Below are 22954 nucleotides of genomic sequence, written 5' to 3'. Positions count from 1 at the left end.
ACTATCTTTCCCCACTATCTCATATTTAACAATAAAAACTACTATTACACCCACTACTTTCCTCCACTATCTCAAATCTATTATTAAATATTGATGGGTCCCACCATTTTACCCACTTTTCATCTAACTTTACTCATTTTTCATACATTGTCTTGGTCTCCGTGTCCCCCTCCAATGTAAACAATTGAGGGGGACGGAGGGAGTACTTTTGTATAAATAGATAGTATGGATCTATAATATTACTTTTAAAGTAATAACATGGAATAATTAAAAATAACATTAATGTATTTAGTTGAAATATATTATTGTTTTTTTTTAAACAAAGGTGTTAATCTAATAATAGAAAGCCATACGGTATCTACACCAAAGATCGAGTCGAACAAACTGAAAATTGCAATCGCATGTTCTCATGAAGAGACAGTTAAACGATATTTTGAAGATAAAGTATATACAAATACAAATACCCACTTCATGCATCCTCGTTGAATCACCAGTACCTTCTTCATCATGCCCTAATAGAGCTATCGTTTGAGCTATCGACCAGAACTGCGATTCCATGCAAACTTTCATCATCAAATCAAGACACCCGCTTACAACGAAGAAGCAAAAACAAAAATCTCACGAGGGAGAGAAAACAAACTTAGATCTGGAGCGGAACCACAAAAACAAGAGGAATCAGACTGAAAATCCACCCGATTGAAACAAAGAGGAAAGACAGTGAAATCTCCGATGGTTTTAGATCTAAGAATCTTCCCGAGAATAAATCTGGAACAGAACCACAAAAACAAGAGAAATCGGACAGAAAACCCACCCACTTGGAAGAGAAACAATGAAATCTCCGATGGTTTTCGATCTAAGTTTTTCGAGAAGAAGTATTATTCGAAAACTATGAAAAAACAAAGTAATTAACTGATTTGGGGTTTTCCACCAGTGAAAACCGTTTGCTATGTCTGTTGCATGTGTTATTTTAGGAAATCGATATTTTAGTTAGTAATCTGAAAAGTATAATTTGTTTTAGTTAGAAAGGATAATTGCTATCTTGTCTAATAATATTTTTAAAAAATTGAGTTTTTGTAGTTATAAAATATAAAAATAATCATAATTTTAGTTTTTTAAAAAAAGAATAATTGATTATATATGGGCTCATAATCGGCCCGGGTACAGACTAACCGACCAAACTTTTAATGTTTGACCTAAATAGAATAGTAAATATAGATTCATAATGATGACATGAGTTCAAAATTATTATTATTAGTATATTTGAATATCGTATTTGATTATTATTTTAAAATAATTAAAATACAATGAGACGGTATATCATATATGTTATATCTAATTTTTTTATTTATTTTCAATTTTTTCTATAACACCTTACAAAGCGTTTCTTTTAAAAACGTTATACAAGAACCCAACTTGCATAGCATACACAAAAAAACACTATATAGATAGCGTTTCCTAAGGCCATATTTGTAGTAGTGACGGATATTAACAGAAAAAGTTTAGGCTGTGCTATCTTTATTATTTATATATTAAAATAAAAATGATATCAGTAAGAAATGCAAGTCCAACCATGTCCTAATTCGAGCCCTAAATATAATATAAAATATCATGTCATAATAATTTGGGACATATTTTACTAATTTCAAACTCCAACATTGTGTTTTATTCTCATTATATTTTAATATTTTATTATTAAAAATTATCTTTCACCATTAAAACATAATAGAAAGTGTAGAGAGAAAGAGAGGGTTAATAAAAAATTATTATAAATATAGAATAGGGTAAGGAGAGGGATTACTCAAAAATATGACATGAACGGATCGTGATAGAAGACATTAGTAAACATTGTTTGATCAATTTTTTTATTAGATACACTAAATTATGAGGTGGGTGAGTTTAAAATAAGTGCTTCTTGCTTAAAATAAATAAGTGGAGTAGAAGTTAGAAGTAAGATAAGACTTATAAATGATTAAAGTGTTTGGGAAATAAGTAGAATATCTGAAACAAAAGCTAACATTCCTAACTTTTTATAAGTGCTTCTTGACTTATTATAAAAACAGTACGAATAAGTGCTCCTAATTTATAATCCAGAAGCTAGACTTATACGTCGTAACCAAACCCCCACTATAACTTATGATATACTCCCTCCGTCCCTCCCATTTCTTATCGAATGGGTTGGGCACGGAGGTTAAGAAATATGAATAAAATAGTTGAAAAGAGAAAGAAAAGTGGGTAAAGTGATGGGACCCACTGATTTTTAATGTATAAAAAGGAGATAGTGGAGTAAAAGTAGTGTGAAAAGGAAAGAAAAGTGGAGAAGTGATGGGACCCATTAACCATATTTGGTAAGTTTTGAAATGTAAAGAATTAAATGGCACACCCCAAAAAGGAAAGCGTAAGAAATGGAAGGGACGGATGGATGGAGTAATATACACCTGGACTTGCTCTTACTTTAATAACTTTAATAAATTTCAATGCTAGCTAGTATACTTTTTTTACTAGTCTCAGAGTCTATAGATATGACAAAAAAATGGCCCATAAAAAGAGTATTGTGAGCACATGCGCATCAAAAGATGGAAAACATTTTTCAAATATGCACAATTATTTTCACATTCTTGAAATTATCACAACCTATATAAACTTTACTAACTAGATTCACCTTTTGTTTTCCATTTCATTCACCGGCAAATACCGAAATACTACCTCCATCCCAAATTAGATGGCCCTGTTGACTTTGGGCACGTAACTTTAGGTGCATTGACCGTCTACTTCCGAAATTTATTTTTTTATTTTTTCTTTTGTAAATAAAAATTTCATATTTAAATATTTATTTGCAAAAATAAAATTTTAAAAATAAGTCATGTAGCTATGCGGTCAATGAACCTTAAACTGTGTGCCCAAAGTCAAAGGGGCCATCTAATTTGGGATGGAGGGAGTAACTTCAATAAATTAACCAACCTGCTCATCATTGACATTACATTCATGGCAGATCTCTGCCTCTAGCACATGGTGGATAAGATATGCTAGTAACTATGCAACAACCGATCACGTACGTACGTAATCCGAATGAAATATCCTACGAACATATCAGAAGTTCCGATGTTTGAGATGCATGCATGTTCCATATCTTCATGTTATCATCTAGTATCAGAAGAAAATGTCATGTTGTGGTTACAGTGTTATTCGCAGCAACTCGAATTCAAACTCGTTTATATATATCGATATATGTTTGATTAAGTTAAATTTTAGTCCAACTCAAATGAAAATGCTAAATTTTTACTGGGGTTACTAAGCTCTTTTGGGTATAATATATACTCAAAACACAATCAAAATTTGATTTGAACTCAGCAAAATTGATTCCGAGCCGGAGATTGTACTAGAATAGCAAATTATTTACATTAACTTTTTAGAATTTAGGCTTATACACCTAACAAATAAATATCTATTCTAATATTTCTCGGGATGATGGAGAGTTGAACCTGGATGTACCACGATAACAGAGGATGAACCAAACATCTGGGCTATCCAATCACACTCGGGCAGCTAGTTAATCACATGCGTCTTCGTTTCAACTGGATGTATACATGTAGAGGTAAATTTTAGAGGTGTTTGGATGGTAGATAAAAATGAAAATCAGAAATGAGAATAAAGAATACGAAAACAAAAAATATGAGAATGAGTACCTTAAGAGGTGCAGAAGGATTGATTTACTCACCAGATGGGTGCTGGATTCACATTCCAGACCACAAAATCACTCATCCGAACATCATCAATATATGAATTTGAGATTTTGAACTAAACGCTCTTTTGCTTATGCATTTTATGTCAGTGGACGAAGATTTGAAGAATTGCAATTTAGCAACATGGATTTGATGTACTAATCGATATACAGTAGATATCGTTTATCTTTGAAATATATGCACACTTTAAACCATATATTCCCGGCCATCACTTGTCCAACAAAAGGAGGATGGTGAATGATTCCACAGAGAAGTTGGTAGGTCCCGTTTCTCCCATGCAATAAAGTTATTGTCGTCATTATCTTATCGAGTATCAAAATAAAATCCTGCAGTTGAAATTAGTTTTTATGTCCATCACTTCTTCGTTAATTCTTTAACTTATATATACTCTCGTGATTAAATCTTTCATATAATACCGAACTCGTTGAGATATATATAATATGAAAATTATTTGAGATTTTCTTTGATATTTCATATTATGTTTGGTTAACAATATAATAAAATGAGTAACATTTGAAATCATTAGAGCATCTCCAACGGTGCACCTAAATCATTCTTTAAACAATAATATAAAATGTGGCTCCTAGTGAGTTAGTACATTGAATAACGTGTGAGATCCAATGCTACTCTTTATAGTTGCTCTTAACTCATATTTTATTATTATTTGAGAGAAAAGTTGGAGAGAGAAGTGAATAGAAATAGAAGGAAGTGATTATTTTGTTCAATGAAAATAAGTTAGGAGCACCTAGATGCTCTTTAAAAGAAAGGAGAGAGATGAAGCTCTTAAATTTTTAAAGAGCTATTAGGAGCCCATTGTAGCTCTAATTTCTCATATCCTCCTAAATTTTAGAGTTAAGAGCTTGTTTGAGTAGCCTATTGGAGTTGCTCTTAGGATGATAGAAATAGGAGGGAAGTTTTTAAAAAAATTGAGTTTAAAATTGTTGTGATAAGATGTGAAAAGAAATTGAAGGTAAGAGATCATGAAACATTCTTTCTCAAAGTGAGAGTGTCGTCTATAATTCGTGATGTAATAAGAAATAAAATGGAGGAAGCAATGCAATTTCTAAACAATTATCCATATATAGTTCAATAGTTCAATTTTCATTAGATTCCTTCCGATATCCATTACCTAAGTCAAATACAACATTAAGATTGTTAGATGAACCGGTTCTCAAAATGATATCAGAGTTCATGTTATAATATAGATACGAAAATATCAATTGTCTCAAAAATTTCATGATCATTATTCGATTCAAGAAGTGAGATTCTAATGAAGAAAAAGGTTAAAAATATATATGAAAACTTATTCTAATACAATAAAATTTTAGATAGGTTGATTCTCAACATTTTTACCCGTTCATACGCTAAACAAACTAATTAACCATTCATACTCTAAACAACCCTGCCAAACGAATTTATAACGTTAAAACGAGATTTTTCAACTTATAAGTTATTTACCGAATCTTAAACAAGCCCGATCTGGCAGCAGTGCCAAAACAGACGTAGTACTGTAGTGAATAAGGACCACAACAATCTCACACACAACATGGTGAAAAGGAATCAAAAGGAAAGTATCCAAGGCCATCAAGTCATAATAATAATATGCCATTTGAAAACCAGACACTGTACTGAAATTGTAAGACAGACGGCAGGTTACCCGCGTATAAACATCAGTATTGTGGGTACATTTACCCCACACACACATATCATCTGTCCTTCTATCCGACTCTCTCACCGTGTGTTTATATTACTGTTGCCTTGCTATTATTTATTATATCTATAGTACCAATAATTATACCCCGTAAGAAACGTAATTACAAGGACGAACCAGGCGATCGCACGTAACATAAATATTTGATTTATCGAAACCTAACTCGAAAGTGCTTGTGCTTGCTATCACCAGTAGAGTGAAATTACTAGTTCAACCTCCAAATTTTACAAAAATATTTAGTCCAACATGAAATATTTGTTCATAGTCTATATAAAATTTAAATTCTGCTGAATGAAATTTTTTATAATTTTTTAGATGAATTCTTTGTAGAGAGAAGAAGAACTAATTAGCTGACCAACTAATTTTAAAAAAAGTTATTGTAGAATTTTTTGATGAATTAAAATTTTTTAATCGAAATAAAATATAATTAATAAATTATGAAATATTTTAAAATAATAATTTTGCAAAATTTTAATATCCGAAAATTTTAGAACACTGACCGTACGTGCAGAGCTCTGAAGGCCTCATATTTATATATAGTGCCCACAAGCCATTTCCTAGACAACAATAAAAACAAAGACGAACATGGCTAGCTCAGTCGAGGTTAAACAAATCACTCTCATCACTCCTTCAGAGCCAACTCCCACTCAAACCCTCAGCCTTTCTGCTCTAGATTCTCAGCTCTTCCTCAGATTTCCCATTGAATACCTCCTCACCTACGAGCCATCTCACGGCTCAGACAAATCCACAACCATAGCTCAGATCAAGCTAGCCCTGGCTCGAGCCCTGGTCCCATACTATCCCCTAGCCGGTCGAGTCAGGGCTCGACAACACGGCTCTGGGCTCGAAGTTGTGTGCCAAGCCCAAGGTGCTGTGTTCATTGAAGCAGAATCTAGTGCAGATATCTCGGATTTCGAGGTGGTCCCACTCTACGTCACGGAAAGACGGAAGATGCTGTCGTTACACGTGGTGGATGTTTTGAGGGGGGACCCACTTTTGGTGGTACAGCTGACGTGGCTACTTCATGGCGCGGTTGCGCTTGGAGTGGGCTTTAGTCATTGCATGTGTGATGGGGTGGGGAGTGTTGAGTTTCTTAACTCGTTCGCTGAGTTCGCGCGACTCGGTAAGTCGAATGCTAAGCCTGTGTGGGATAGACACTTGCTGGATCCGAGTCATTATGGTTCTGACTCAGTAGGGCATCCCGAGTTCCACCGAGTCGCGGACCTTTGTGGGTTCATGTCACGTTTTTCTCACGACAAACTCACTCCGACTTCGGTTACTTTCGATAAAATTTCGTTGAGTGAGTTGAAGCGTGTCGCGTTAACGAGTCGAGTCGAGACGGTATCGTACACTTCGTTCGAAGTACTTTCGGCTCATATATGGAGAAGCTGGGCCAAAGCGCTTAACTTCCCACCTAATCAAATTTTGAAATTATTATTCAGCATAAATATCCGCAAACGAGTCGAGCCGAGTTTACCTGATAAATTTTACGGAAACGCAATTGTCCTCGGCTGCGCCCAAACAACCGCTAAAAATCTGACTGACAAGAGCCTGAGTCACGTAGCCGAGTTAGTGAGACAAGCAAAGGAAAAAGTAGGAAACAAATACGTACGACAAGTGGTCGAGTTAGTGAGTGAGACTCGGGCGAGTCCCGACTCAGTCGGGGTACTCATCATGTCACAATGGTCAAGGCTGGGGCTCGAGAAGGTTGACTTGGGGATGGGCCCACCAGCACAAGTGGGACCCATTTGCAGTGATCGATACTGTTTGTTAGTGCCGGTACAGAATGAGATGGATGGTGTGAAGGTGATGCTGGCTGTCCCCACGTATGGGGTTGACAAATACTACAAAAATTTATTATTGAAAAACAACAAAGCAGCTTGTTAAACCTACGAGAGTGTTACAACTGTATTAATGGTATCTAATTTTTATTAATATATAATGAGTTGACATTTTGAGATACCCGTTGAGATTTTTTGTGTTTAAAACTTTAAAGGCATTTTGGGTGATGGAATTTAGATTTGGTCAGCTCATACTAGATGCTACTTGAATTTTGTAAGGAATATCAATATTTAGCAGCCACTTAAAAGTTAAAACACATTTTACTTGTTTACGATTATTTTCAAATTTCATCCAAAGTCTGTACTAGTACATCAGTATGTTTGGATATACGCGGAAAATTGAACTTGAATTTCATTTGAAAGATGAGACATTCAATTATTAATATAAAATGTAATACATATTTTTAAAAGTAATCTTAATTCTTTTCAAATTTATTCGGTCATTCACCTAAACGCTAAGGTTATGAAACATAGTTCTTGCAGTGCTGGTTCAAAGAGCGCTCAAACGGAAAACGGAAATTTTATCATAGTTAATTACTGACGGAATACCAAAACTACTTGTATTATTATACTTGTAAAACTTCCAAAAACTACATGATTTGTGTTGCACACCATTGATAAGTGAATTTGTTCTCTATTTGTGATTCCTATATGATATCATTATTAGTAATATATGTAGTGCTCAGTCAAAACAAGATACATTGACTGATGCTTAGTGTTTAAGTTAGTTAGTTTTCCCGCCTAATTCTGTTAGCAAGGTCATTACTTTTACAGGCTGTCACACTTGTATATAAACAGCATAGACATACTCTTATAGTTAGTTTTTTAGTCTTGTAAATACTTTTGGCAATATGAATATACAGTTTTCTCTTTAGCTTTTCTGAAACTATCATGGTATCAGAGCATGGCGACGCATCCGTAATCACAGCTTTCATCTCTCTTCACGCTTTCGATTCTCCATAACAGGTTCTTCATAGTAGATCGTTGTTTTTCAGCTTTCATTTCTTCCGTACTCTGTTCAGATCTGAATTCTCTCTGGTTTTCGTTGATTTCTGAGTTGCGATTGAATTCTTCATAGTAGATCTGAATTTGTGCATTTTGATCGTGATTGTGATTGATTTGTTCTGGAGTTTGTGTACTTTATCTGATCAAGATCTGGCTTAAAGTCGTTGTAATTCATTGATTTCTTGCTTAATTGAGATATAAACATGCCTCCTGCACAAGATCCATCTAGTGTGTTTTACATTCATCCTAGTGATGCGACAACAAATCAACTTGTTTCTGTTAAGTTCAATGGTACTGGTTTTGCGAGTTGGAAACGCTCTATGGTGCTTACATTGACCACGAAAAATAAGATAGGGTTTGTCACTGGTGTTATTGTTAAGCCTGATGTTACTTCTCCTGAATATCATGACTGGGAGCGCTGTAATTCTCTTGTCACGACCTGGATATTGTTCAATCTTGATGAAAATATTGCTCGGAGTGTTTTTTACTTCAAGACTGCGAGAGAGATCTGGAATGATCTTGAAGCTCGTTATGGAATTGCTGCAATTACTGAGGTATACTCTTTAGAACAACAGCTATCTGAGATCTCTCAAGCTTCACAGTCTGTTTCTGAGTTCTATACGTCTATTAAAGCTATTTGGGATAATCTTGATGATGTGGATCCACTTCCTGTCAGTCACAGCTGTAATTGTGACTTAAGCCTGAAAATGAATCAGAGACTTGAAGGTCATAGATTGTTGCAATTCTTGATGAAACTGAATGATCAATTTTCTGCTGTTCGTAGTCATATCATGCGCATGAATCCACTACCATCTGTTCAAGAAGCTTATAGAATGCTTGTTCAGGAAGAAAATCATAAGATTGTGTCTCAGACCACTGCTCAAACTGAGTCTTTAGCTTTTGTTGCTGATAAAAGAAGATTTCCTGGTGGTAATAATACTGGATCTAATTTCAATTTCAAGAACAATGATTCTTCTGGAAATCTTAAGTCTAATGGTGCTTCTGGAAACAGAAAGTTTAACACCAAACCTGGTTCCAACTACTACTGTACTCACTGCAAGGTTCCAGGACACAGTATTGACAGATGCTTTAAGATACATGGATTTCCTGCAAACTTTAGACCAAAAGACAATAGAGTTGCAAACTTTGTTCAGAACACTTCTTCATCTGATTCTTTTCAGGATGTGCCTACTGATGATAATGGACAGTCTAATGGATTTTCTCAGGAGCAGTATTCTCATCTGATGGAACTTCTTAACAAGCAACATGTCTCAGAACATGATTCTGGAAATCTTCATACAGAATCTTCTTCCCACACTGCTTTGTTGACAGGTAAAGCTTGCCTCCTATCTTGCACTGAGTTATGTTGGATACTTGATAGTGGAGCAACTGACCATATCACAAATAATTTGTCAGATTTTTCTGCTTATAAACCTGTTTCAGATCATGATAGTACTATTACAATACCTGATGGTAGTCAAGTCCAAGTCACTCACATAGGCACTGTTCATCTTCATGATAATATCATCTTAAAGGATGTTCTTCATGTTCCTAGTTTTCACTTCAAGCTTATTTCTGCACATAAGCTTTGTCATGATCTCAAATGTCATTTGATCTTTAATTCTGATCATTGTCTGCTTCAGGACCATTCAATGAAAGGTCCTCCAATTCTTCTTGGTAATATGATCAATGGCTTGTACAGTGTGAACAAAGCTAAGTTGCATCAACCTAGTGGTTGTTCTACACTTCATCAAGCCTGCTTCAATGTTACTTCCTCTTCACCAACACAAGCTCATCTCTGGCATATGAGGATGGGTCATTTACCATTTTCACAACTAAAAATGGTGGTGCCCTCCTGTGATGCAAAAACTTTTGTTTCTGATAATATCTGTAATGTTTGTCCTAAAGCAAAACAAGTCAGATGTTCTTTTCCTTCTAGTAGTATTAAATCTACTGCTAAATTTCAGTTGCTTCATATTGATATTTGGGGACCTTATAAGGTCAAGACTTCTTCTGGTTGTAATCAGTTTCTCACTATAGTTGATGACTATAGTAGATTTACTTGGATTCATCTTATCAAGAACAAATCTGATGTTGTGTCTGTGTTTGAAAATTTTATTTCCTATGTCAAAAATCAATTTGGTGCTGATGTGTTATGTGTAAGATCTGATAATGCACTTGAGTTCACAGCTGGTAAATTGAAAGATTTCTTCCTTAAGAAAGGGATTATTAATCAGACCACCTGTGCTTATACTCCACAACAGAATGGTGTTGTGGAAAGAAAGCATAGACACCTGCTAGAAACAGCTAGATCCCTTTTCATTCAGTCTAAGGTTCCAGAAAGATATTGGGGTGAGTGTGTGATGTGTGCTACTTACTTGGTGAATAGAATGCCTCTCAAAGCCATAAATTTTGATACTCCTTATTTCAGACTTCATGAATCTGTTCCTGATTTGTCAAATCTTAGATGTTTTGGATGTCTCTGTTATGTATCTACACATAAGGTCCACAGATCTAAATTTGATTCTAGAGCTGTTCCTGCTGTCTTCTTAGGATATCCTGTCCATACTAAAGGATATAAGATTCTTGATTTATCTACCAATTCTATTACTGTTTCCAGAGATGTGTTTTTCAATGAAACACATTTCCCTTTTCACATGATAACACACAATAATTCCACTCTTTATCAGTCAGCTCTTTTTCTTCCCAGAAATACACAGAATAGTGAATGTTATGATGATCCTATATCATACATTCCACCATCCCCACCTGATCCAGATTTCACCACTCCACATGATACAGATTTCACCACTCCACCTGTTACACCACCTTCAGACAATAATCTTTCTGCTTCTGATATTCCAGTTACAACACATAATTCTTCTTCTGCTACAGATCAGTCCAGTTCAAATGGTTCTCCAACTACTCAGTCATCTCAGTTATATGACATGAGTATTTCTTTACCAAGACAGTCTACCAGAAACAAACAACCTCCATCTTACCTTAAAGATTACCAGTGTTTGTCAGTTTCTTCTACACCTCATTGGTGCAACTTAACAACTTCCAGTATGCTTCCTTCTTCACATCATGCATTTGTATCTCAAGCTGTTGGCATTACAGAACCTCTTTCTTATTTAGAAGCTTCAACACAACCACTTTGGATTGAGGCTATGAATAAGGAAGTCCAGGCTCTGCAAAATAATAACACATGGACTTTAACTGAATTGCCCAAAGGAAAGAAAGCTATAGCCTGTAGATGGGTGTTCAAGGTAAAGTTAAATCCAGATGGTTCTCTTGAAAGATGTAAAGCCAGGCTTGTTGCTAAAGGCTTCACACAAAAATATGGGATTGATTATCAAGAGACTTTTTCCCCAGTTATTAAACTCAGTACTGTAAGGTGTTTAATTGCTTTAGCTGCTCACAGAAATTGGAAATTGTACCAATTGGATGTTAATAATGCCTTCCTACATGGTATTCTCAAAGAAGAAGTTTATATGAGAGTTCCTGAAGGTATTCCTCACTTACCAGGACAGGTGTGTAAGCTCAATAAAACACTATATGGTCTTAAACAAGCATCCAGGGAATGGAATGCAAAATTGGTTGCAGAACTGTTACAGCAAGGGTTTATGCAGTCTAAGCTAGATTACAGCTTGTTCATCCATAAGTCAGGTTCAGATATCACTATTGTTGCAGTTTATGTGGATGATATTTTAATCACTGGCAGTAATTTTTCTGCTATTCAGGCATTAAAACAGCATCTCCATTCTTCTTTTGGTATCAAAGATCTTGGTCTCATGCACTATTTTCTGGGCATAGAAGTGTCTTATCTGCCTACTGGTATAGTGCTCAGTCAAAACAAGTACACCAAAGACATATTGAAGCTAGTTGACATTGACCTTTCCTCCAAAGCAGTCACTCCTCTCCCACTAAACACTCGATTACAGGCTGATGAAGGGTCTATTTTTGAAGATGCTGAGTTATACAGATCATTAGTTGGTAAGCTGAATTTTCTAACCAACACCAGACCTGATCTTAGTTACACTGTTCAAATACTTAGTCAGTTCTTACAACAGCCTCGTATTCCTCATTATGAAGCTTTACTCCACACTCTCAGATATATCAATTACACCATTGGCCAAGGAATTTTACTCAAGGCCACTGACAGATTAACTCTCCAAGCGTTTTCAGATTCAGACTGGGCTTCATGCCCTGATTCAAGAAGGTCTGTCACTGGCTACATTTTGCTTCTAGGAAATTCTCCCATTACCTGGAAATCTAAGAAGCAGAGTACAGTTTCTAGGTCGTCATCAGAAGCCGAATATCGAGCAATGGCTTCTGCAGCATCTGAGGTTGTTTGGACTGTCAATTTGCTCACTGAGTTAGGGATTACAGGTCTCAAACCTGTTCAGCTTAATTGTGACAATCAATCTGCTCTACATATTGCTCGAAATCCTGTGTTCCACGAAAGGACTAAACACATAGATATTGATTGTCATTTCACCCGAGACAAAGTTTTAGAAGGCTTAATTCAGCTCAGTTATCTCCCAACTCAGAATCAACTTGCGGATGTTCTAACTAAAATTCTTCCCTCTGCACAGTTTCAGTCTTTACTTTCCAAGCTGGGAATGTGTTCTTCAGCTCCCCTTCCCAGCTTGAGGGGGGATATTAGTAATATATGTAGTGCTCAGTCAAAACAAGATACATTGACTGATGCTTAGTGTTTAAGTTAGTTAGTTTTCCCGCCTAATTCTGTTAGCAAGGTCATTACTTTTACAGGCTGTCACACTTGTATATAAACAGCATAGACATACTCTTATAGTTAGTTTTTTAGTCTTGTAAATACTTTTGGCAATATGAATATACAGTTTTCTCTTTAGCTTTTCTGAAACTATCAATCATCTAGTTGTGGAAGTAGTTTTATACTCTCAATAAATCATATTGAAATCCGATTGTTTTTCAGTTCAGGTCAATAACCATTGCTGATCTCTCCGACTCAGCTACATGCTCGAAGGCTATTGTTCTTAATTCCGAGGTTCCGTTTTCCCATTAAATCATCACAAGCAACTGCTCCAAGGGAAAGCGGAACATATATCAATCACACAAAATCAAAGTTATAATAGTATTCATAAATCATAATATGAAATTTTACTGAGCGCATAAGACCAGACAGAAATAATAGCATGCGGGAAAAGGATCAAACACTCAGGTTGTTGAGGTCCTTAGTCCCTCAAACAAAATAGTGTCTGCGTATAATCTTCATACTTCAAAGTAAAATGTGTGCATAATACAGATTTATAAAGCAGTCGAACGCTTGACAGATATAGACTTGGATATTTGTTGGTTGGCAATCTAATTTGTACATTCAGTATATATTGCTCAGAAGATCATGAAAACGATTCTACCCATGAAAAGTAATCTGGATTACCTACAAGAGACCACCTGTATATCAAGATTTTTGATTGCTCTTAGGAATGAAGATAAATCACATACCAAGCTCAGTTCTCGTTGAAGTGAATGGCGCCAACTTTCCACACTATGTATGTAGTTGAAAACATCACCGTGCTGATTAAAACAACTGAAAGTATGATGAAGAAAACTTCATTCCCTCCCGGTAACTCAAAAGTGAGACCCTTTTTTGGCATCCCTCTTTTGCTGTCGTCCAACATGTTTGTTGGTGCTTCAGGAAGCCCAGGCCTTCTTTTCCCTTTATCACTTTCTCTCAGCACCTCTAGTACTTGGCTTCCAAGTTGCAGCTTAGGTGGTTTCTTGGGTTCTGGTTTACGGCTGAGAATTCGGGCTGCCCTTAGTTTCTCTCTTGCAGTTAAGCGTGATGATCTTATTGGCGTAGATTTTAGGTTAGCAGGAGAGTTTTCCTCTTTCTGCTCAGAAGTAACAACTGCTCCATTAGAATCCTTTGAGGTCTGGGACTGCACCTGAAGGTTCGAACTAGCTAAAGACTGACTATCTTCTGAGGTACCTGAGGATGGTAAATTCTCTGCCGAGGGTTGATTATCTGATAGTGATACTTCGGCATTTCCAGAACCCTTATCACTGGTATCTACAGCAATATTATCCCCACTAGCAAATAAAACAAAAGGCTCTAGTTTTTTTAGTTTTGTTCGTAATCCAACTATCCGAGGATGAGAAACCAAATGAGCAGCATTTTGTACAGAAGCTCCAACATCAATTCTTGATGTGTGATGGTAATTAGGCTGCAGCATATTAAGACCTAATTAATAACAAAGGTACCACAATATGCTCAAAATCAAGGATACATAGAAGCACCAAGAATCTTTATACATGCAGTGATCACTTATTAAAAACCTGTGATACCTCATTGCACACCTATATAAGAACTCTAACCATAAGCAACAATCAGAAGATTGACAAACTCAGTCTGTATATTGCAACCAATCTAACTTACTATGATAGGGTAACATGAATGGAAATATAAACCTTTGTCAGGCCCGGGTCAGACCCCGTCATTAGTCGCTCTGTAATTATGGTATGACGCATAACAACTTGGATACGGTGTGTCGAACAACACACATATCCCAGTGGCAGAGTACAAATTCTAAAAACTGGGAACACGGGAACATTGTCCTATTTTTAGACACGGGAAACATACACAACATAATATATTAACAAACGAACATAAATAAGATACCTTAACACAAAGGAACAATTAATAAACTAGCATAGTAAGGAACAATAAAACTCATATTAAACATAATTTTGTAAAGGGCTTCACAAATCAAGAGCCTTCTCTGCTTTTTTTCTCATTTTTTCTTCTTTCTTTTACTCTCATAATTTTATTTCGCAACGCAAGTTCACAGCATATATGATCTTTAAGTTGGTCAAAGCGTCTGCATTTCCAAAAAAAATTAGACAGCCCGCTAAATTCTGCAGTGAGAACAGAGTTACTTGCTAAATTGTGCTACTGAAAATGATGCAAAGAGATAACATGGATCCGTTCTATGGGTTTAGAGTTTAGAGGACTATTATTACTAGTAAACTGAGATTGAGCTTCGTATTGTATCATGTTTATTAGATTAGGGTTTTAAAAACTCTGTAGACTTTGTATCATGTTTATTAGAATATGGTTTTAGAGAAACAAAATTATTTCATCAAATTGGTAAAAGAATACTTAGTAGAAAATATTCGTTTCAGCTATAATAATAATAAATACTTATTGTCGCTGAATAATTGGGTCCAGTTTTAACAATATTTGTCTTATTATTAATGAAAAAGAACATTATTACTTAAGAAGTGATAAGGCTTAGCTAATGAGAGGCTTTTTATATACAGATTACAGAGACATAATAAATGGACGAAATTAGAAAAGAGATAAAGAAATGAATACCAGTGATGAGGTGAAGCAGACAAGTGAGTTTAAGGAAAGTGCAGCCATTTTTGTGGATTAGTGCAAGCTCGTTCAAGTACCCATCTGAAGCCAGGAGCTGAATGAACACAAGAACAAGATGAATGAAAATATATGTGGTACTGAGTTGTGGACCGAGACAAGATGCTCTTTTTTATCATGATACCTGTGGTTTATTTTTTATAAGGAAAAGTTAGATTGTAACACAACTTGGTTCTATGGTCTAGCGGTTAGGACATTGGACTCTGAATCCAGTAACCCGAGTTCAATTCTCGGTAGAACCTTCTATTTTTTGATTTTTTTTTTCCCGTTGAATTTTTATGTTTTTAAAGGCAACCAAGGCCCTCTCATTTTGGTTAAAGGAATTCTCCTGCGGATTCTATCATACTGCTAGGCCATGCAAAATCACACTTGAAACAGTTTATAAAATGCAGAGTATAATGTAGTTGCAAAATGCAATTGCAGAAAAAAAATTCTTGTGGACATAGCTACAAGACCGAGTGTGACTACATAATTGTTATCACCGAGAAAACATAATTTGATATTATCTGGTGTTGTAAAACATTTAAAAATTATATACCTTCTCACATCCATCACACAATCACAGTAGCTCGTCTCGGTTGGTTAGCAACAGTCAAAGCTTGTATAGCTTTTACCATCCATCACACTAGCTTGCATAGGGTTAGTTACATAGTAAACCAAGACAACCTTTTAAAACTAGCTACGAAATGCTATTACGATAAAATCATCTCAGCAAAGGACAGGATTACATTTACTAATGTTATGGGGAGAAGGAAAAAGAGACGACATAAGATCTTAACAGAAGTAGCAAACCAAATGAAAAATACAACAGAAATGTTTCTATCATAAACTAGCGCCAAAAAACTTGTAAACTATTTGCCTCAGAGAAGGTAGAGCACTCATGCGTTGGGTCCTCTGGACTTGTCTCCATCCAAAAGCTCATTGACACAAAATTCATTCAAATTCTCATACATCTTCTTCCATTGTTGTAGCATATGCATAGATCGTTTGCAATCAAGCTTTAGTCGCTCTATCTCCATTTCAGTAGCTCCAGAAGAACCCTGTTGCTGGTAAAAATTGCAAACAAATAGTTACTAGTCCAGTTTGAAACTTTGAAATGCATGATATACAAAATTGATTTGCAATAGTTGGTTCTTTTAACACCCCATAAAACATGACACGGATGAGCTGAGATGACATTTAATATCAATATATGTTTTACTTGACCCGTCTTTTTAAATTTGCTACGAAATAGACAGCTTAAAAAGTAGCTAAAAGCAGGGGTGCAGGTATAAATAACCGAGAGGATTCCTCAGAGTATGCTTAGTTTTTCATTAAAAAAAGAAAGATTTCTAATATACATAACAGTCAGGCCAAACGACCTAAAACAGTCCATAAATCATAAACTCATGTGCAATTCAATGTATCCATATACGTGCATCTATTTGTACCTGTTAAATGTCCCTCAGTCCTATCAGATTGTTAACATTGGGGAGAAATGGTTCGACACGCATTTTAAGGCTCTCATAAAGTATAGTTTCACAACTTATTTTCAATTTTTTTTCTATCAAGTATCAACAACACATCGGAAGAACATTTAATATTATAGACTGGTGGTTTAGTGTACATATAGTCTCCTGGTCAGCAGCTTAACTACTGGTGTGCAGCTGTCCAGATGGCTGATATGCATGTCGAAAATTTATATATTAGTTTAGAGTTCCTCATATTTAATAATCCTGGCACCGCCACTGGCAAAAAGGTAAATGTGTAGAAGTATAAACTACTCACTAAGGACATTTACACTAAGTCTGCATTCAGAGAACTGTGGTTTCTTCATACAATCTTAAACATATCTAGATGTTACAGTGGTTTTGTGGTTAAAGACAGGTGGAGATAAAATAGGATATTAGAAAAAAGAGGTTGTGAGGCCTATTTACCTCAACAGTCAACACTCTGAAGTATAATAAGAGTTACCAAAGTAATAATGTGCCACTAAGCAAATCACAAAAGATTATAGATATTATCCTTTATAAAAGTGAAGATTTACAAATCCTTTACAAACCATCTTCTCCAAATCAGAATTAGGACACTCCGATGGCAAACATATGCATTTAACTTTATTTTTGTTAACATTTCTGAGATGCATTAAAAAGGGAAAAAAAAAAAAATCCAAATCAATAATTTCAGGTGCTTACAGTGTCCTAGAAACAGCTCTAATTGATACACAACCTCTTTAAGAACAAACTAATTTAAGATGTTTATCATAGGTGCAACACAAGTCATGCAGATTAGCCAAGATATGTTACTGAGGAATCAAGAGTATCTGAGTATGCTACATTACAGAATATGTACTTAAAATTTAGACAAATGATCATCATCAATAAATTAATAAAAAGATATGGACCTCAAGTTCTTTGATCTGGCTATTCATTGTGTAGGTGCTGATGTACGAAGCATGAAACGGTATTTCTGATTCAGCCTGGGGAATGATGACAGCCTTAACATCCGCATTGTCATCTGTTGAATTTGTGTACTTCTCAAGTGGAGGAGGCACCAAGGCTCCTGGTCTTCTCAATGACGGGGACTGAGAATGCAATGATGTTCTAGGATACAAAGATGGAGGTCGTCTTATTATAAGTAAATTGTTCACAGGACCTACATAATACAGAAACCACAACCAATCAGAATGGTACTACATCTAGCATGTTCTTTTTAATAATTGTGGTGAATGTTGTGTTATTTAAACTACTACTCTAAATGAAAACCATGAGTGAAAGTTAAACTAACACAGAAAACTGTAACTATTAAAGTTTTTGTAAGCTAAGGATATGCAATCTTATAACTAGCATTTGTAAAGATACTTTTGCTTGCAATATCCTACTTTTTTTCCTGTTGCTGGTAAATACATATAAATTTTAAAAATATAACAAATGATGCTGCAATTACAGAGACTTATTTAGCCAAACCACTGTCAGTTCTAATTACAATAAATATACCTTTTGCATGTTTTAGGATACGAATGATATTACGGGATCTTGTGTCCCATACCCGTATCATGCCATCTTCCGACCCAGAAACCAAATGATGCCCATTTACAGCAAAAGCCAAGCAAGTAACAGCCTTGCTATTACAAATAAGATGAACAAAAATTTAGAGATTTGTATTTATTAGAGTATCCATATATATAAGCACAAAGTTAGCATAGTGACAGAAATATATAGGCACTTAAATAAATTCCGAACTATTTTATAATTGAACAAGTTCTCAGTAATAAAATCTGACAAATCTAATATTATCCGCCTAATTTAAGGGGAGCTACATCAGAAAGAGTATGAAACAGTAGAACATCTGGTTCTCAATAAAACTAACAAACCTGTGATCAGATAGCGTGCCAATGATATACAGACCATAATTGCTGGTAGATGTAAGTTGAGCATTAAGGGCAGCAATATATATCTTTCCATCTCTACCTCCAGCATAAAAGACATGCTCCCCTGGGTCCAACGCTATAGCATCAATTATTGATGGGAAAACTATATTTCTCAGAAGTTTCCCTTTAGCCAAGCTCCATACCTAGATGATGAACATCAAGACTTTTAAATATTTATCAAAAAGACTATGGACCCGTTTGGCTTACCTTATTTTTCAGAAATAAGTCACTTATTTCCGAAAAATTACGTAAATATGATAGTCGGAAAAAAATTAATAAAAACAAAGAATCATGAATACAATGAAATCTTTATAATGATCATCACCGTGTTATTTTAGACACCTGACTGGAAATATTAGATAGAGCCTGAATACTAAGTTGCATTAGGTATGTATGAAGTGGTAATGCTATAAGATGCACTATATAGCCAAACTCAATTTTTACTTGTCCGTGTGCAACAAAATTGGTCATCTTAGCCCACCAGCCACCAGACTCACAAGGTTGTGACTTGGCCTTACACTTAGTTTTGGGGATTGAGCCAATACATACAGAGGGGTCAACTTAGATACAATCCTCCAGATCAAATCCCCAATCTATATCAAAACAAGATTTGCTCCAAGCTCAAATAACAAAGTGCTATAGTTTTGCCCGTTCAATTTTGAAACATCCTCATCAAGCTGAAACACACCATTCCTCCCTCACAAGAGGCACAAACCTTCTATGCTTGACAGTTCAATGACTAGTCAAGATCTTAGATATGAACTGATTGGTATATTTTTCTATAAGCTTCCAAGAAAAATGGGCTCTTACATTGTTGATAGTGCATGGAAATATGGATGACAGAAGTTGAATGTTTATACAAATTAAACAAATGCTGGAGAGTCCTGGTGGATTATGTCTAACAAATGAAAACCAATACAGTTTAGTAAGAGGTGTAGCATACCTTGCAAGTCCGGTCTTCAGAAGCAGATACTATGATTGCATTACATCCCCCATGACCTGTAACTATATCAGTCACTCGTAAAGTGTGCTCGGAAAAACTATATTCGAAAAGGTGTTTTGCTTCGTTCCTTCGGAAATCATCAAAAATCCTAGTGCATCCATCATACAGATAACAAATTATTCATTCTCAAAAAAGAGAGCCAAACGATCTAATCAAAAGGATGTAAAATCATTGGAAAATAAGAATTTACATGAGAAGTGACCACACTCGAACACACCCATCCTCTGCCCCAGAAATCAGAGTAGTTTGGTCAACATATACTAAACTTGAAACAGCCCTATAGTGAGCATGCCATTTCTTGAGCAATCTGCCAGTAGCAGCCTGTGTAAACGACATGTAAGTAGCACTAATAGCAGAATACAAACACGCTATAAACCACAACAAAGTAGGAAGAAAAAATATCGAATAATAACATCACCTGCCATATGTAAATATCTCCAGAGACGCCACCTCCAATTATGAAACTTCCATCATCATCACAAACTAATGCATTTATCGGTTCTGAAGGAAAACACTTGACTTCTACCTGAGGCTGCACATTTCAAATACATACGCAAAGCCCTGTAAGTATTTTATATAAGTACATTCATAAATTCACTAAACCGCAAAATTGCCTCACAGATAAGTGTCACAATACATAAATGTCCCTCCCTCTCTCTCTATCTCTCCCCCACCCAAACAATTGCTCAAACACCTTACAGCAATACATATACATCTCTCTCTCTCTCTCCCTCTCCCTCTCCGTGTGTTCGTGAGACAGATATTACAAAATGTAAAATAATTAGGTTAAAGCTTCTCCTATTTAACAGGCAATTTATCAAAATATACACATAGTCACATTTACACACAAGTTAATACATACCTTGTTCCAAGACCAATAGAAAACAGAGCCAGAAGTCGCGGCGGCGTCACGGAGTTGAGAAGCAGCGAGATAGCGGCCGCCGACGGAGATAAGACTGTGCGGCGGCGAGGCGCATGTCCGGTAGCGTAAATGTTCGGCGCCGGAGTGTAGGTCAAAGCAACTAATTCCAGCGTCGGTCGGCGACGACGCAATCACTATTTCATCTTCCATTTTTTCACAGAAAAAAGCTTGAATTAAAGCTTGAATTTTTTCTGTTTACGAGTAGGTTTTATTAACTGGGGTTTTGTGACAGCAACGACCGAGGGCAAGTAATCAAGGCTTAATTACAGCTTAGCCCTTAAAGTTCGACAAGCTATACACTAATACACATTAACCCTTGAATAAATACATATATTTAACTTCTTCAACTATGATATTTTTCACTTTTAACCCCAATGTGTGCATTTAATTATATGTTGTCAAATTTATAGATAATATAAAAAAGTAGGTTAAAATATGTATGAGAAAGATGAGATATTGAACAAACTAATCATTATAGTGATACATCAATTAATAAGTTTGCTTATTATACTACCTTCATTAAGTTTATTTACAATTTTTGACATTGTAAAACATTCTTTCAATTATATAATTATTTAATTACTTATTAGGTAGACAAATGTTTAAAATAGAATCATGAAACCACTAAGGTTCTATTGGAATATCCTATTTATTCATAAATTTTCAGGATATAAATTTAAATATATGTTTTTTTCATCGTTATATGTGTTAAAAAAAAATTAAAATATAAAACATAAATAAGACATTTTTTTTCATGTGCATTCTGCTGCAAACTCTAACTAATATTATAATTCCACAAAATATATCAATTTTCTAAAAACTAAAAGAAAAAAAAGTATAAAGTGTAGGGGGAATGTACAACCCTCCAAGGTGATATTACTGAAAAGCTAGCAAAGGAGTTAAAATCGTACAAAACGAGCAAAGAGGAAAAAACATATAACTTTTCGTTTAAGATTTTATGTGTACAACTCTTGGTACTCTTCATATTTAAAAAGCATAATTACAATTAAGTCAAATATAATCGTATTTCAAACGTCCATCAAATTATTAGTTTAAAAGAATAAATAAACTGGAACATGATATCTGACTTTATAAATCACAAGAAATCTATTTCAGTTTTTTTTTAAACCAAAGAAATCTATTTCAGTTAATCAAGTATTTTAAATTTAAATCTTATTTGTGTCTTAGAAGTGACTTTTGTCAGATTTTTTCAGTCCTATATTATTTATATACTTTGAAGATCATGTATATCGTGCTTTGAAAATATTAACAAATATATTATATTATAAAACATAAACTTAAAATACTACTATTTTATTAAATATCAAAAATAATGGAAGTTTTCCAAGTAAGATATTGTGGACATCTCACGTGTTATTTTGCAAAACATATATTATAAATTATAAAACGTGCTCTCTCATAGAACATACATGATTTTTTCATTATTTTTAAAGAAATAATGATCTTTTTTATTTATATGACTTATAGTCTTACAATTAAATACATATTCTTCTTTTAGCTGTTCAATCGTGCTCAATATTTAAAATATTTTTTTTATTTTAATTGAAAAGCTTACATGGTCCGCCAGGGGCGGAGGGGGATAGAGGCTGGTGGGGGCATCGGACCCCACTAGACTTATTAATTTATTGATTTGTATATGACACTGTATATATACATTGTATATATGTACGTATGTATAAAATCTGGTTGATTGATTTTGTTAAAATGTATTATATAATAATATATGTAAGAACAAAGTTGAGAAAGCTAGAGAGCTAGACAAGGGAGAAAGAATGAGAAAGAGAATGAGGAAGCATTTTATTGTTCATCTCAAGTATCTTACAAACTCATACAAATGGCTTTATATAGCCATCAAATGTGAGTTACAAATCATGTGAAA

At 34.9% G+C, this 22954-nt stretch overlaps 3 protein-coding genes and 1 non-coding gene across 5 annotated transcripts; 2 read left to right on the top strand and 2 right to left on the bottom strand.

The window, feature by feature from the left end:
- Positions 1-6005: 6005 nt before the first annotated feature.
- Positions 6006-7413, top strand: LOC108211482 (alcohol acyltransferase 9). Its single transcript, XM_017383090.2, has one exon. It carries the CDS (start codon positions 6037-6039, stop codon positions 7336-7338), a length of 1302 nt encoding a protein of 433 aa, XP_017238579.1. The 5' UTR covers positions 6006-6036; the 3' UTR covers positions 7339-7413.
- Positions 7414-13478: 6065 nt separating this feature from the next.
- Positions 13479-15818, bottom strand: LOC108211003 (uncharacterized). Its single transcript, XM_017382482.2, has 2 exons — positions 15661-15818; positions 13479-14509 (listed from the first exon to the last, which is right to left on the bottom strand). The coding sequence occupies exons 1-2, from the start codon at positions 15706-15708 to the stop codon at positions 13793-13795; spliced, it is 765 nt and encodes a 254-aa protein (XP_017237971.1). The 5' UTR covers positions 15709-15818; the 3' UTR covers positions 13479-13792.
- Positions 15819-15890: 72 nt separating this feature from the next.
- Positions 15891-15962, top strand: TRNAQ-CUG (transfer RNA glutamine (anticodon CUG)). The gene has a single exon. It is a non-coding gene; the product is annotated as a tRNA-Gln (tRNA).
- Positions 15963-16387: 425 nt separating this feature from the next.
- LOC108210894 (protein ROOT INITIATION DEFECTIVE 3) lies at positions 16388-21302 on the bottom strand. Of its 2 annotated transcripts, none has more exons than XM_017382353.2 (8): positions 20995-21302; positions 20551-20664; positions 20323-20453; positions 20073-20220; positions 19073-19272; positions 18696-18823; positions 18104-18354; positions 16388-16760 (listed from the first exon to the last, which is right to left on the bottom strand). In XM_017382353.2, the coding sequence occupies exons 1-8, from the start codon at positions 21202-21204 to the stop codon at positions 16599-16601; spliced, it is 1344 nt and encodes a 447-aa protein (XP_017237842.1). In that variant the 5' UTR covers positions 21205-21302; the 3' UTR covers positions 16388-16598. The 2 variants fall into 2 exon arrangements, with proteins under 2 accessions (XP_017237842.1, XP_017237841.1); XM_017382352.2 differs by having other exon boundaries at positions 16388-16766; positions 20995-21299.
- Between the last annotated feature and the right edge of the window lie 1652 nt (positions 21303-22954).

This window comes from Daucus carota, chromosome 3 (genome assembly GCF_001625215.2).
Source record: "Daucus carota subsp. sativus chromosome 3, DH1 v3.0, whole genome shotgun sequence".
Classification (NCBI taxonomy): domain Eukaryota; kingdom Viridiplantae; phylum Streptophyta; class Magnoliopsida; order Apiales; family Apiaceae; genus Daucus; species Daucus carota.
Note: the sequence above shows the minus strand (reverse complement) of the source record. Positions and strands in the feature narration are given on the sequence as shown.